Source organism: Heloderma suspectum, chromosome 6 (assembly GCF_057233095.1).
Source record: "Heloderma suspectum isolate Gila_16-S chromosome 6, 16-S_ref, whole genome shotgun sequence".
In the NCBI taxonomy this organism is placed as follows: domain Eukaryota; kingdom Metazoa; phylum Chordata; class Lepidosauria; order Squamata; family Helodermatidae; genus Heloderma; species Heloderma suspectum.
Window position 1 is genome coordinate 101962467 of NC_139463.1, and position 15650 is coordinate 101978116.

At 50.4% G+C, this 15650-nt stretch overlaps 1 protein-coding gene across 7 annotated transcripts in view; it reads right to left on the reverse strand.

Annotated features, from left to right (window-relative positions):
- Positions 1-1717: 1717 nt before the first annotated feature.
- The window catches only part of EPN1 (epsin 1), a 36094-nt gene continuing 22161 nt past the window's right edge, over positions 1718-15650 (reverse strand). The window contains exons 4-11 of one of the 7 annotated variants that reach the window (XM_084805700.1): positions 13953-14092; positions 9179-9250; positions 7683-7769; positions 5906-6167; positions 5308-5475; positions 4204-4446; positions 3963-4051; positions 1718-2689 (exon numbers count right to left, since the gene is read on the reverse strand). In XM_084805700.1, coding sequence (XP_084661826.1) covers positions 2618-2689; positions 3963-4051; positions 4204-4446; positions 5308-5475; positions 5906-6167; positions 7683-7769; positions 9179-9250; positions 13953-14092 — 1133 coding nt within the window. In that variant the 3' untranslated portion in view covers positions 1718-2617. Of the gene's footprint in view, positions 4052-4203; positions 4447-4981; positions 5084-5307; positions 5476-5905; positions 6168-7682; positions 7770-9178; positions 9251-13952; positions 14093-15650 lie in introns of all 7 variants that reach the window. The other 6 variants (XM_084805701.1, XM_084805696.1, XM_084805698.1 and 3 more) reach the window with 6 other exon arrangements.

Below are 15650 nucleotides of genomic sequence, written 5' to 3' on the forward strand. Positions count from 1 at the left end.
CCAGACCTGCTCGGAATCTAGTTATTGGTCATCTTAGGCTTAGCAAGCCTAAGTGTTTGTGCAAAGGCCACCTCGTAAATGCCCAGCACTTAGATAGCTTGTGCCTGTGCTGGTTCCTAGGGAAAGAAGGAATCTGGGGAGGGCTGAGGAAACAGTAGCCCTGTCATGCAGGCTATGGGCAGTTGGCTCCTCTGATTCTAGTCAACATATGAGACAGTATGGACTGTACCATACAGGATGACAGGTTGGGGGGGGGGGGCGGATCACTTAGATTTTTTTAAATATTGAGGAAATATTAAAAGATGATCCCACCCAACATCACACATTGGTTCAGTCCACGTTCCCACATTTTACTTCATGGCTGGTACACCAGGGGCCTCCTCAAATGGAGGAAATGGGTAGCATATAAAAGGCAGAGTTAGGCACCCTGTAGCTCTGCCTGGTTAGAGAACAGAAGGCCGAGGTTCTGAAGAGGGAACAGGATGGGAATAGCCCCCCTTCCTCTGGTTGAGTCTAAAGGGGCTCAATCAAGGCTTCCTCATTACACTACCACCCCATTTATGAATGAACAATTCATTGTTACACAAGGAGCCCTCTCGGGGCATTTTAAGCCACTGCTTCCCCTCAGGTTTGAATCACTCCCAAGTCATAGGACATAGTAATTAAATCCACCTACCCACCACTTGCTTCTGCATCACTGAGATATCCTTTGTAGAGCAGCCATCTGGATCAAACAGAGCACCCCATAGCACAGGTGGGGCAGAAGAAAATTGAATCGGCAGTCAGTACAATGTTGCCCAGAGCCAAAAGCATACTTGGAGGCCAAAAGTGGGAATGGAGGACACTCACAAAACCTTTGCAAAAAAGTGACACACCCACCCTCAAGAGGAGACCAACAGGTCTGTTGATATACTCTTTCCTGCTCCAGGCTAAATGAAAGGCACTTACAAAAATCGAGGTTTCAGGGACGTCTGGAAGGAGCTTGCTCACTTCCTTGGGACCTTTGTGTTGATCTTAATAAAAGCAGACATTTTTGGAAAAGGGACAGTTCTCGTGTCCTTAGACATGTGTGGTACTGACATCACTTACCTCAACAAACACCAACACACTTAGATTGGGGCTTTCAGTTCCTTCCAAAGTGCTCCAGCCTCAGCTGAACCGCCCTGCCCCACTCCTTGATTTTTTAAAAGCGGAAACTCAAAGTGAATCAAGGGCTTTATCACCCCAGGAGAGGAGCAGTTTATAGAAACGCTGCGTGTTTAATGAAGGTCTGAATCGGTCTTCTTCAACCTTGTGCCCTCCAGAATGTGTGGGATTAAAAGGCCCATCAGCACAGCCAGCATGGCCAAAACTGCTGGTCTACATGGAAGGAGTCTCACCCTCTCCCCGCAGTCTGAGACCAGCCCTGCCCTTCTCCCTCAAAAGCAGACTCTGGAGTGGGGGGACAAAGCGTTTGGGTGCCATAGAAGAATTTCCATTTATTTCATTTCATTAATAGCAGTTTTCTGATGCATACCAGTGTAGGTTGGGGACTGGGGAGGGGGGATGGAGGGGAAGAAGACAGAGCCAAGAGGAAGGGTCACACACAGCCAAGATCACTCTCCCCTAACCCAGTCCCCCTGAATAATGACACAATGATTTTTCAAATATACTGATGTGTGGGAAATTATTCCCTGGCATGATTGGTTTTGGGGGCAGAGAGAACTAGGAAACACAATTGCAAGTTTTTTGTTTTTTTTTGGTGGTGGGAAGAAGAAATGAAGGATTTTGAAGATTGTCCTGGGTGCCAATGAGCACCCCCCCCCCTCAGTAGCATAAAACAGGATTTGACAATCACAGCAGCTACACACGCACACACACACACACACAAACACACATGGCCTTTGACCCTCCCCTTCCGACACCCCCGCCCTCGAAGCTGCTGCTCTAGAAAGAGCAGAAGCAGCCCTCCATCAACCCCCGCCCCTCCCTTCTTCAGCCAGGCTAAAGAGTAGTTGAGGTTTCTTTGCATTGTGCTGGCCAGATCAAGGCAGGGCTCTGTTTTGTGTCAAATGTGGCCCCGTCCCTCTGGGCCTCTGGTGTGCCAGTCACTGAAGCACAAAAACCACACAGGAGGAAGTTGCAGTGTGGGGAGAAAAGGAGGTCACGTGTGGAAAGTTGACGGCCCAGGCTGCATTTGATTGCCACCTGCGTGAAGAGTGCAGCCAAGAGGATTGTGGGTGTGCGACCCCGTCCCTTTGAAAGCAATGTGCACCATTGGCGAGAGGGAGGATCGTGGGTGTCTGTTCCTGTGCCTTTCAAAGCAATGTGCACAGCTGGTTTTGTCCTTCCCTGTTGCTTTCTCAACACTTCTCATTAAAGTCCTCCTTTGGGCCTGCCGTAGTCCACAGGTTAGGGAATATGAGGTGGGGGTTGGCTTTAGGTCCTGTGGTTCCAAAACCCACAGGAGGCTTTTTGGCTCCTTCTGGGCTTCCAAGAAGCAGGCCAAGAGAGTCCCCCAATCCCTGCAACAGTTTCACCCCAAGACGTTTCGTCTTTGACAGTTTCCAGATTCTTAGAGTATTGATCCTTCGATGGCTTCCAGGCTTCCCCTTCCCAGTAGGCTGCGTCAGTTGTTTCAAGGCTCCTTGCAACAGCACGATGGGGTTCCACGCTGCTTGTAAAAGGTAGTTCTCTTCGGATTGGGAGGCTGCAGAGAGCAAATCACAAGGCATGGCACTGGCCCCTGGTTCCATGGTCCAGCTCCCTTTTCCAGATCCAGCTTTGGTCTCTGACCTCAGATTAGTGGTATCTTGCTTGGCCCCGGGGATGGAGGAGACGAATATTCCCAGTGTCTTAACCATCCCCAATGTAGTGAAGGGCTTTGCTGATTTCACCCCACTTCTACCCTTTCCCCCTGCCCCACAAAAAAAGCAGAGAAAGGCTGGTCCCAGCTAAAGGGCAGAGAGATGGAGATGTATTCAATATTTGGAAGGGAAGGAGGGGGGAGGGTTTAGGGGGAAAAAACACACACCATAATTTAAAGGGCAGTCTCCCCCCCACCCCTAAAAGGGAACTTTATTTGGAAGGCCTAGAGGAAGGGATTTGGCTATTTCCCTTTCTGCACCCCTTCTGCAGAGGTAGGAGAGAGATTTATGAACCAAGGTGTGGATGAGGATAAAAATATTCTAAATCTATGATTACTTCCAAAATAGGACGGGCACTGTGACAAGTCTGGGACAGGGCACAAAAGAGAGAAGAAAAAAAAAACCTTTGGAGAAGACACCACCCCTGTTGCCACCAGTTCTGCTGCTACTTAGTTTCCCTCCCATCAGATGTCACCCTAACCACAGCGCAAGTTAACGAGAGTAGCCACAACCGGCACCTGGGCTTCAGTAGCAGAACTGGATCCTCTCCATCACCCTGAAGAGCAATGGGGGGAGGGTGTCCTTAATGACTCACCTGCCCCAAAACCAAAAGGGGGAAAGTCTGTCCTAACCCCAACATGGGGGTAGAGAAACTCACGGTAAGAACTTAAGTCTCTCCCCTTCCTTCCTTCCTTCCTTCCTTCCTTCCTTCCTTCCTTCCATCCATCCCCCTCCTGCCTAAGCCTGGCTGCCCTGCTCTGTGGGTGGAATCTCAGGGGCCCCGCTGCAAATTTTGGATATGGGGGTGAAGGGGGTGATGGGGTAGTCACCACAGGGCTAAAAAGGTCCCACTGATTATAGCAAGAAGGGGTTGGTGCTCCCCATGGCGGAGGCTGAGGTGCTGCTGGGGACCATGCCGGCAGGCGGCAGGCTCTGAGGGGGCAGCCCCATCGCAGGGAGCCCCATGGGCGGAATGGCACCTAAGGGCTGCACCCCCACCATTGAGGAAACAGAGCCTAAGGGCATCCCAGGGGCCATGGGGGAGACGGAGACCATCGGAGCCGTGGCAGGAAAGGCCGGGGGCACGGGCTGGGATAAAGGGAGAACCGGACTAACGCGGAGTTGGTTGAGCGAAAGGGGGGTAGTTGGTGTCGCCTGAAAGGGGTTTGTGGCTGAGGCAGATGGTGCAGGTGCAGAGCCTGAACCTGCAGTGGAAAACAAGAGAGGGAGGAAGAAGAAGCCATTACAATAAACTCAAGAGTCCTGGATCAACTCCTCCCTCCTTTTGGCCTCCAGGAGCCCTGGTCCCCACATAGCCCCTGTCCTGGCCCCAGGATCCAGGCCCCAGAATGCTTACCAGGGGGTAGGAAGGGGTTGGAGGCCTTTGCGCTGCTAGTGGAGGCAACAGGTTTGCTGACCAATGAGTCCAGATCGACAAGGGCAGCGTTGGGACCCAGGAATGACTCTGGGGTCTTGCGTGTTGGCTTGGAGATCTCGGGCAGCGACCCACTCATGGCTGCCATATCAAAAGCATTGGGGCTGTCAGTGCCACTGCCAGCCCGGCAAATAGGCACCTCCCCGGCTAAGAGTGCCAGCTCACCTGAGGACAGGGAGGGAAGGAGGGAGGGTGAGAGAAGGGAGAGGAAGACCCCGAAGAACAGAAAACATGGAGGAAAGACAAAACACAGGTAGAGATGCATCAATGAGCAGCCAGCAGTTCTTTGTCCATTCAGTCATACGCACACACGCTCCCAACGTCAGCATGCAAAACCTCGGACCCCAAGCTGCTGGATGAAAAAACCAGCAAGACAACAACACGGAAACCAAAAAAGACATCCTCCTCAAAGCACATGCAGGAACAAAACTGGTCCTTGGGGTGCCAATACTGAGCAGAGACTGGCTGGCACAGAGGGCGGAGGGGGAAAAAGAAAATTAAAGTGACAGCACGTGGAGATCTTTCACGCCAGGGGATGCTAGCTGTCGTCCAATCCTCCCCGTGTGGAATAGCAAGCCATGTGTCTGGGCAGATATGGAGGCTAGAGAGTAAGGAAAGCAGCGGACCAGAGGTGGGAACATGCAAAGGGAAGGTGGAGCCAGAGGCAAGAAGGCAGAGCCATGCAGGAAGCAGGGCTCACCTGTGCTGCTCCCGGATTTGGGCAGTGCTGGGCGCAGGCTGTCAAAATCTGAGAATTCGTCCCCGTCCCCAGGACCGCCAAACTGCTCAAAGCCTCCGCCAGCTGGAGGGGAGGGACAAGGCAGAGGGGAAGGGGTGGGGCAGCAGGATTAACAGGGAGCAAGGAAATGTACCCATACCGAGCCTTCCCCGATTCTGATCCAGGAGTCATTTCCCTTTCACCTGTTCCACTGGGATACACCACCACCCAGGAATCCTGGTTCCCAGCCTGTTCAACGTGATCCCCCACCCCACACCTTGGGTGGAGTCCCAGCACCCTCTCCTCACCTGCGGTGCCATTGGTGCTGGGTTTGGAAGGGGAGCCACCCCAGGGATCTGAAAAAGTGGATGCCGGGGCCCAAGGATCAGGTGCCGGTTTCCCTTGAGACGTGGGAGCTGGGCCAGAGGACCACGGGTCTGTGGATGGCGTCACTGTAGTCCCAGCAGATGCCCCACCTGGGAGGAAGAAAGGGAACTGTGTCAGAGAGCATTTACAAACTGCTGAGAAAATATTGCCATCCCTGGTTGGTTTGTTTGTTTATTGTATTTTTATACCGCCTTTCTGAAACCAGCCGAGGCTCTGCAAGGTTTACAAAAAGTTTGGAAAATAAAAACCAAAATCAAATAAAAACATAGTGAAACGCTGAAAACAGCTACAACAACAAATCAGAAAGCCATGTTCCTGGGCAGCAGATCACGATAGGATTTCATGTGTAAACCAAGTAACCCGAGGTTGGCGAAGTCAATGAATCTCTAGGCTTCACCAAAACACAGGAAGTGCCTTATACCACGTTAGACTCTTTGTCCACCTAGCCCATTAACCCAATTAAATGACATTGTAAACCATATTTAATGTATCCTGATTGGTTAATAACCTGTTTCTTACCTTCAGGTTTCCAGGGGTCGGTGCTTGCAGCTGGGGTGCCTCCCCATGGGTCTGATGGGGGGGCTGCAGGAGGTGCTGCGGAGTTCCCCCACGGGTCTCCTGTCGAAGCTGCTGTGGTAGCGGATGGTCCCCATGGGTCAGTGGGAGCTGCGGATACAACCGGGGCAGGGCCACCCCAGGGGTCGGCGGGAGCAGGAGGGGTGCCCCATGGGTCGGCGGTTGGTGGGGCGGTGAAGACGTCCGCGAGATCCATCAGGGACGACTGTGTGTGGGGGTGGTGGAGAAGGCAGGAGACAGATTGAGAAAGATGGGGAGGGAGGAGGGAAAAGAAATGACCTCCATTCCCCTACTTAGACCCCCAGTCTACAGTACCCAGAGAGGCAGTGTGGTGTAGTGGTTAGAGCAGCAAACTAGGACTAGGGAGACCCAAGCTGATCTCCTCACTCGGACATGAAGTTTAATGGGTGACACTCAGCCAGTCACCCACTCTCAGCCTAACCTACTCACAGGGCTGTTGTGAAGATAAACTGGGTGACAACTATGAATGCTGCTTTGAGCTTCTTGGAGGAAAGGTGGGATATAAATGTCAATCAATCAATCAATGAGGAGCCTTGCCCCTCCTCCTGGGCATCCAGTTTTGTTCCGGAAGGTCGTTCAGATTGCCCTTAATCTAACAGAAGGCCTCTCCCTTCCCTTTGCTACAAGCCTGTGATATCATTGCTATGTGGCAGGACTAAAGCCCTCCATGGTTGATGGGTTCTCTCCTTTCTCTGGGCAACTTTGAACGGATGGAGAGAATCAGAGAACAGGCAGCATGGTATACTGCGGAGGGAGTGGGCTGGGCTTGGATCAGAGAAGACTGGGTTCAAATCCCTACTTACTAAGCTATGAAGTTCCCTTAGTCTAACTCAGGGGTGGACAGACATCAGACTTGTCAAGTCTACCTGGTTTTTTTTTTACTAGCACCCCAAGATCCACCAACAAGAGCCAGGTGAAAAAGGTAGACCCTTAGAATTCAAGAATAGGGTACCTCTGAGCATATTTTGAGCCTGGGGATTTATTTTCAGTACCAGAACCGAACTGAGCTCACAGTCCTTCAACAAATAAAATGCACTCCTGGTTACCTCAAGCTTCTTCATTTCAGCAGCTTAATTTAGATGGTAAGGAGTAATTTAAGGTGGAATCCTATGCATGTTTAGACATGGCTGGCTGGGGAATGCTGGGAGCTGTAGGACTTTTTTCTGTCTAAACATGCATAGGATTGCACCTTTAGTTGCTGCTATTATTAAACAACTGGGCGTTAGAAACTCTTCCCAATTTTCTACAGAAGCTCTTGCCCAGAGTTCTACCAGTAGATCCTGATCTCCCTTCTGTCCTTAACCCTAACCCACCCCTGGCCTAACCTACCTCACAGGGTTGTTATGAGGATGAAATGGATAGGCCCTGTATACACTATTCTGAGTTCCTTGGGGGGAAAGTGGGATAACAAATCTGACTATCACTACTACTGCATTTCACTACTACTGTTACATTTCACATGAACATTCAGACCTGCCTTGCTGGATCCAACAGGGGATCCATCTATTCTGACATTCTGTTTCCAATGGTGGCCCCCAGATGTCTCCAAGGGCTCCAAAGCACAGTGCAGGAAGGCAATCGGCCCTCCTGTTTTGCCCTGCACCCACTATGCTGCCTCTGTAGATGGGAAGCCCCACTGAGCGATCAGGGTGGGCAGCCACTGTTTCAAAACCCACAACGCTGTTTTGTCCCGTCTCACCTCCTCCTTAGCAGGCACAGTCTCCTTTTTGCTTTCCTCAATGGCCATCTGGAGTCGTAGGTCATCCCCACGCCGGATCCGCTCCTCCTGCAAAGGGGTGGGGACGGGGACAGAGGCATCAACATTGGCAGCAGACAACGGCAGGTGGCTACTCACCTTCAGCAGGAAGCCGGGCAGAGGTTTACTACGGCGCAGCAGCAGCAGCAGCCAGGCCATGCGCCAGGCGAGGTTTCAAGCCACCAGCACCACCGCTACGCTTCTGCTCAGCTCATGCGTGGAACGTTACCTTCAGAAAGGAGCTCTAAGGAGCTGAGAATGAGCAAGGAGCTGCCCTGCCCCACCCCGACCTCACCTTGAGACAACCCTGAGGCCCCTGACAACTCCTCCTCCAACCCTTCTCTGAAGTACAGGAGACAAAGCGGAGAGCTCCTTGTCCACCTTCGCCCACACACCCCTCCCCCCTCCAGGCACCCTGGTTCCAAGCCTCCACGCTGCAACAACTTGGCCAATCTCAACCTTCCTGTTCTAGTATTTCCCACTCCTCCCTCACATCCCCCAGCTGACTGAACCCAGTAAGCTGCAGTTAAAAAGAGAAAGCACAGAGCTCTTCCTTCCCTCAGCCTCAAACTCTAAGGCAGGGGTGGGCAATCTGTGGCCCTCCAGATGTTGTTGGATTGCAACTTCCATCAGCTATAGAGGGGCCACAGCGCAGTGGTAGAGCACCTGCTTTGCATGTGGAAGGCCCAAGGTTTGATCCTCAGCATCTCTAGGTAAGGCAAGGAAAATCCCTCCTGAAACCCTGGAAAGCTGCTGCCAGTCAGTGTCAACAATATTGGACTAGATGGACCAAGGGTCTGTCTCAATATAAGGCAGTTTTCTGTGTTCCTATCATCCCTCGCTGTTGGCTCTGCTGGGTAGGGCTGGTGCTAGTTGCAGCTTAACAACATCTGGAGGACCACAAGTTGCTCCCTCCTGCTCTAATCTAACCACCTCATCCTCAGCTAAACCTTCCCACCCCCCTTCAGCAAGGAACCAGGAACCCCCTCAACTCCTTGCTCCAACATGGCCTCCCACTTCCAACAAACACTTCCCCTCTCCAGCCCACCGCCCACCCCCGAGTTCCTCCTCCTCTGGTATATTGACTCAGTTCCTCTGAAGACGCACGCAAAACGCCTCAGCAGGCACCGATTATTGTCTCAGCTTGAACCAGGCTTAGGACACACGGACTGATCTGTCCTACCTCCAGGCCTCCCTCAAGGGAAGGCATCTTGGGAAATCTTGATTCTATAGCGGACAATTAAAAAGGTCTAAAACTGAAAATGGAGTCACGGCATCACCGATGTATCGCTTTCTGCTTTGGAGGGGACGTGGAGAGACAGAGAACGCTGAGTTAGTGGGAAAAGTGTGAGGCTGGGGCCTGCTTGGGGAAAGTGGTTTAGTTGATTATTTCGGGAAGAGCTGCTGTGAGGGGTGGGGGTGCGTGGTAAGAGTCTAACCTTGTCGTGTTCCTCTTTGCTCAAGCTAAGGGCTAGCTGGAGCTGTAGGTCTTCATCGGCCACTGCGGGGGGCTGGGAGGGAAGAAACACAACATAAGAGGCATGGAATGGAGCGCAACACAGTGGAGGTAGAAGGCAGGGAGGGAAGGAAGGAAGGAAGGAAGGAAGGAAGGAAGGAAAGAAAAGATGGACGGACTTGCAGACATCTCCATTTTACACAACCATCGCCACATTTGGTTGCAAAAATCCATCCTGATTAACCACCCCCTCGCCTCCCAGACACTCATTTCGTCTCCCTTGTGGTTGGCTAAAACATTTCCAGAAGTGCTTGGGAATCCACATTCTCTCTCTGGGCCACTTGTCCTGATAAAGGAGTGTCACAAGAGCCCCCTACCACCCGTACCCCCTTAAGTCATTGTCTACGCTAGCTGTGCTCGTGTGAGTAAAAGGAAATGGCACTCAGTCTGTGCATTCTGTTAAAGAGCAAGGGATATAGGCTTTAGGGATGCATTTACCTTTTGCAAAGAGGAGTAATCTACATGAATCTGTGAGAGGCCAACTCCAGAATTCTACTCTGCTGATTGCCCTTTATAAAACCTTGCAAGCCTCAGCAGTCATGGAAAGCCAAGTATGGTACACAGCAGCCTTAGGGCCATGTTTGGACAAGAAGTGCCTAGGTTCAAATCCCTGCTCAGCTTTGAAACGCCCTCAAAGGCCTAGGTATTGTTGCCTTGTGTGCTCTTGGCTTAATCCACCTCACAGGGTTGTTGCCAGGCTGAAGTGCCACCCAGAGCTTCTTGGAGGAAGAACAGGATATAGAGAACTATCAGCCACACACTTCCGAGAGTGTGCTGGTTTCTAGAGAAGAAGGAATCCTCTCTAGGTGGCAGAGGAAGACACCTTTCTCTGATAATATCAGCCTTGTATTTAAGCACTAGCCTGATTTCCATAGGCAAGCAGGAATTTCCTTACAGGTGAGTGAGCAGGCTGGCAGAAAGGGCCTGGAGTGCTCCGTTCCTCCTCGGCACCCAGAGTAGAAACTGAGCATACTGCTAGAGGAGGGAAGCCCACTCCTTCCTGCATGCATAGAAATGCAGCTCTCTTTCCCTCCTTCACAAGCCCCCTACAGACTGGTAAGTATTTTTTCCCTTTTTTGCAGGGTAGTAAATTTTGGGGGCTTATTTACAAGGCTGGATACCATGATCGCAAACGGTTCATGAGGAGGGATATGGCCTTACTCTTTCAGACAGAGTAGGGGAGGAGAAAGAGTTGTTTCTGCCAAGCATGGACATTTTTGATACAGGGATCAAGATCTCTTCCCTCAAAAAATAAAATACAACAAAAAATCTAGCTCAGCTCCCCAGATCTCAGTTAAATCTTTGTCAATCTTATTCCTTTGCCTTCAACTACAAACAACAGGTTGGAGTGGAAGGAAATGTGGCATGGAGGAGAAGAGGAAGTGGAAGTAAGGAGCCAAAATAAATAAGGAGTCAAAAACAACTGACAAAATGGTGGGGCGGGGTGTGTGCACGGGAGGCGGGGGAAGCAAAACACAATCACCCTCACTCAGGAGGAGCCACAGAAAAAAGGGAAGGAGGCAACAAAACAGTTAGTGCTGGGAAGTGGGACTTAGGACCCTGATTGACTGAGGCACATGTAGAGTGAAAGGTCTGGAGTCAGCCAACGCTGTAGCATCACCAAAGCTCAGGGGGTGTGGAACTGATCAGTGCATGGATGGGAGACAGCTTCCACCCACTCAAGGAAGAGCAGGCCTAAGTAGAATGAATAATAATGAACAGAACGTGGGACTGAAAAGAATCCAAGTTCCAGGATTGCTGGCTCAAAGGGATTAAGAGCAACTTTTGCCAAAGTCAGGCTGTTCCCTTGAGAAAGGCAGGCAGGCATCCTTGGGGCAAGGCGGCAACCACATAATCCTGGATTTCCAAGGCAGTGCTTCTGAACATAAGTGGTACTGAGGGATGTGTAACATACAACAGAGAAAAGGTAGGTAAAACCTGCGTCTTTGAGGGGACAGGATCAAGTCATGTGGACCCTGCGACAGAGAATGGAAGAATTCCCGATCTCCCCCAGCTGGGAGGGGGGACCCGTCACTGCAGGGGGCTCTGCATGAAAATCTGGATGAAAAATCTCAATCAAGAGGCCATTTCCTGCTGGGAAATGTAAGTGCAAAACATATCCGTGCGGCTTTTATCTCTCTTTCTCCCAAACTGTAAGACGTTCTCAGAAACACACACACACACCCTAAAATCACAACTGTTTTTTTTTTAACCCAGCCTGCAATGCAATGCATGATGGTAGGTAACCGACTGGTCAGTTACCCATCAGCCTCTGCTTCCAATATGGCTGTCAGGGGCTTCTGGCCAGCAGCTCAGCCAGTTGTTTTAATGTTTCTTCTCCAGCAGGGACCAGCTGGATTACTAAATGCTTACGTAAAGCTCAGTTGCCCACAAGGCTCTGCTAGCAGCCATCTGACCAAAGGGGGTCCGTGCACTAGGAACAAAGCTTGTCAGGTCAATCTGTTCATTTGGGAAGCATAAACCTTATTACTCACCCCCCCGCCCCCTCAGCCTTGTCTTTAAACAGGGGCCATATTTTAAACGGAGCAAGGGCTGAAGAGTCCAGCAACATCGCCTCCACCCAACACACGCCAGTTCCAAAAAAAAGGTTTATTTAAGTAGGCATGACCTTTAGCCTCCCATTGTCAGCAATTAAATAAATACATTAATTAATTGAATACATACACACACACCCCTTTAACAAGCCGATAAGTTAAAAACAATTTCTGCAGCCAGTAAAAATAACTATCCTTTAGAGCAGGGGTAGGCAACACATTTCTTTCCCCTGCTCATTTTTGCAGCCCCTGCTGCCACCACCCTGCTGCCGAATTTGCCGGTATGATGGCAAAAAAGCCACAATTTCCCTATAAAACAAGCTGTGCAAAGAACACATGCCTTGTTGGGAAGACGAATTGCAGCAGTGAATTGGAAGTTGCCCACCCTTGCATTAGGGAATGGTCTGTAAAGACAAACCAAGTATATAAATAAGAAAAGGAGTGCATGTAACCAGACCACCACTATTGAGACCTCCAAATTCATGGGTTTCATTATCATGTGCTGGCTGGGGATGATGGGAGTTGTAGTCCAACAGATCCGGAGGGCGCCAGGGTGGGGAAAGCTGCTCTAATGGAGTATGATATTTTCCTATTGATTCTATCCTTTTAACATAATGTATCTTACCCTAAAGCCAACTTTCCCCAACCTGGATTCCTCCAGAGGTTGTAGACTACAACTTCCATCAGTCCTGGCCAGCATGGGCAATGGGTCAAGGATAATGGGTGTTGTAGGCCAAAAATATCTGGAGAGACCCAGGTTTGGGAAGGCTGCCTAAAGCTATTTTGTTCTCTTTTCTATTAATTAATGAATCCTTTTTCTGGACCTGTGTTCTTTTGTTTGTGCTTTAGTTCAGTTTCATTTTTTGGGGCTTTGTCAACTCCCACAAAAGCTGAGACACAGGCAAGAACTTGTGTGTGTGTTTATTTTACTTAAGGAACTGATTTGCCAGCCTTCAACAAAAAATATTTTCAAAGCAGTTTACAAATAAAACAATAGAATACATAATAAAATCATGATTTTTTTAAAAAAGAAAAGAAACAGCCAATAGAAACAGCAGTGTAAGACAGCAGAGATAAAGTGGAGAGTTAAAAGGCCTGGGAAAATAAAATGGTTTTTGCCTAGTGCCATAGAGACATCAGAGTAAGCGAGCCTGTGGGGAGGAGCATTTCACAAGTGAGGCCACCACTGAGAAAGCCCTTTCTCACCTCAGACGGTGGGGGCACTTGGAGTAAGGCCTCCAAAGGTGTTCTCAGATATGAAAGCTGGCTCATGTTGATGAAGACGATTTTTCAGGCAGCCTGGCCCCATGCGGTTCTCTACTCCCTGGGCAGAGCACCTTACGACTACCATTTGCAACTAGCTTGTTTGGTACCCTGGAGTGAACCAGTTCACGTGCCCCAGGGGAGAACTTTCAGAGCCTGTGGTGCTGCTCAGGCTGAGAAACAGGGAGTTGAAGAGTCCTTCGCTTCAGTCTGAGCTTGGAAGAAAATGGCTGAGGCGTATAATCGCAAGTGCGCGCGCGTGTGTTTGGGGAGCCGCTGGAACCAGACTGTGCTGTGGCAGGCCAAATCAGTTGCCTTAACCTTACTTTATTTCGGTCTTCCACAGCCTAGTGCCCTGCAGAGGCAGAGGCCATGCTGGCTGGGAATTATAGGTGTTGCAGGCCTACGTCTCTGCAGGGCACCGGGTTCAGGAAGGCTGCCCTATGCAATCAAAGTAGATGCGATCACTTTTAAGCGGTGGCATCCACTTAACTGTTAAGAAACCCCCTGAATATGCTCCATTTCTGTTCCTCTCATGGTGGGCCGTGCCAATTTCTGAACATGGGATGGTGGGAGGAACATGCTCCGGAGTAAGACCAGCAGTCCTGCAGATCCAGGGACTACCCAGATTGACCCAGGTGCTGCCTGGGGTGCTTTTTCTGCTAGCCGTGCAGGTCTAGCCAACTTTTATATTGCCCAGAGAGGCCTTGACACGTCAATGGATCCTAAAGGGTGACAATGCAAGAACTTGCACACTGAGAACCAGCCCCGCATCTAGGGTGTGAGGGTGTACACATCCATCTCCTGCGTCTCTCCAAACGTAATCCCATAATCCCTTGCCTCCCCACCCAGCCAAAGAGCCTCCAGTGACAGATTTACCTTGGCGCTTACCTGCTCCGCTTCCTCTTTGCTCATGGCCAGCGCCAGTTGTAGCTGCAGCTCCTCTTCCCCGCTGCTCTGGGGCCAGGCCTGCTCCGCTTCCACAGGGGCGTTTGCCAAAGATGAAGAAGCTGAAGAAGCTGAGAAACAAGAAAAGGAGAAGAGACTTAATATCGTCAAGATGGACAGGCAGGAGAGAAACAGCCCGTCCTACTACACCTGAGGGAGCCAAAGTAAAGCACGGTGCAGTGTGGGGCAGGCAGAAAGGAGACTGGGATCCACCAGGCAATCTCCGACTTAGTTGCGGTAGATAGGCCAGGGTTTATTCTGACTCCCAACAGTTAAACTATAGTGAGTAAAGAAAACCTCCCCTCATGACTGCCTTGTGCTAATTGCTTCTCTCACCGCCTCTGTGTTCCTCACCTGTAAAGCAGGAGTATTAATTGACTGCCTTAAGACTAGATCTTTGTGCAGCTTGGCTGGCCAGTTTTTAAAGTTTTGTGTCTGCATCCCTGATATGTAGTAACTTGGCTGTCGATTTGTATATGCTAGTGATATCCAGGGTGAGGTGCATGGGGGCATAGTAGATAGTGGGCTCCACCTCCTGTCCCCAGAGCAGGGGGGGGGGGCAACTTGCGGCCCTCCAGATGTTTTGGCCTTTAAGTCTCATCAGCCCTAGCCAGCACAGCCAATGGTAAGGGAGAATGGGAGCTGTAGGTGAAAACATTTGGAAGGCCAGACGTTGCCCACCCCTGCTCTAGAGGGTGCTGGACTAGCGCTGGAAAGACCCAGGTTCAGATCTCTGCTCAGCCATGAAGCTCACTGGCCAACCCTGGGCTGCTCACATGCTCTTAGGCAAACCTACCTTGCAGGGTGGTTGCGAGGTTAAAAGGAATGGGAAGGGAGAGCTCTAAGTTCCCGGGAGGATTCAAGTATAATAAATAAATGATGGTTATGTACACTCACAGCCCCGTGTGAAAGATGGTACTCAAGAGCATGTTGTTTATTCACTGTCCTGTTTTCTACACCCAAGGGTGTGAGAAAGTACGATTGGACAAAACAGCAGCCCCGAGGAGGGCAGCAGGTTAAAACAATGCGCAGGGACAGTAAACAGTTCAGCTGTCATATCAGGGAAGCCTTGAAGGTCAAGGCTTGAATATTTCCAGATCCTTGAAAACAACCCCACATAGGACTGAGAGTTTATATGAAATCCTTAGCCGCCCAGGAGCCCAAGACTTTACCAAGACAAAAAGTGACCCACAACAGAAAGTGTGTGTGTGTGTGTGTGTGTGTGTGTGTGTGAAATTAAAGAGGTCACATTTCTCTTCTCAACCCACCCCTAAATCTTAGTTCCATATTTATACAGGGAGAGAGCCAGCATGGTGTAGTGGCTAGAGTGCTGGACTGGGAGTCGGGAGATCCGGGTTCTAGTCCCCACTCAGCCATGGAAGCTCACTGGGTGACTTTGGGCCAGTCACATACTCTCAGCCCAACCTACCTCACAGGGTTGTTGTTGTGAGGATAAAATGGAGGAGGAGGAGGATTATGTACGCCACCTTGAGTTCCTTGGAGGAAAAAAGGCGGGATATAAATGTAATACATACATACATACATACATACATACATAAATACAGGGCCATGCATATTCCATGAGCTCAGTGGAGTCTTGAGAGGGCAGCACTGACTCTAGCATCCAGA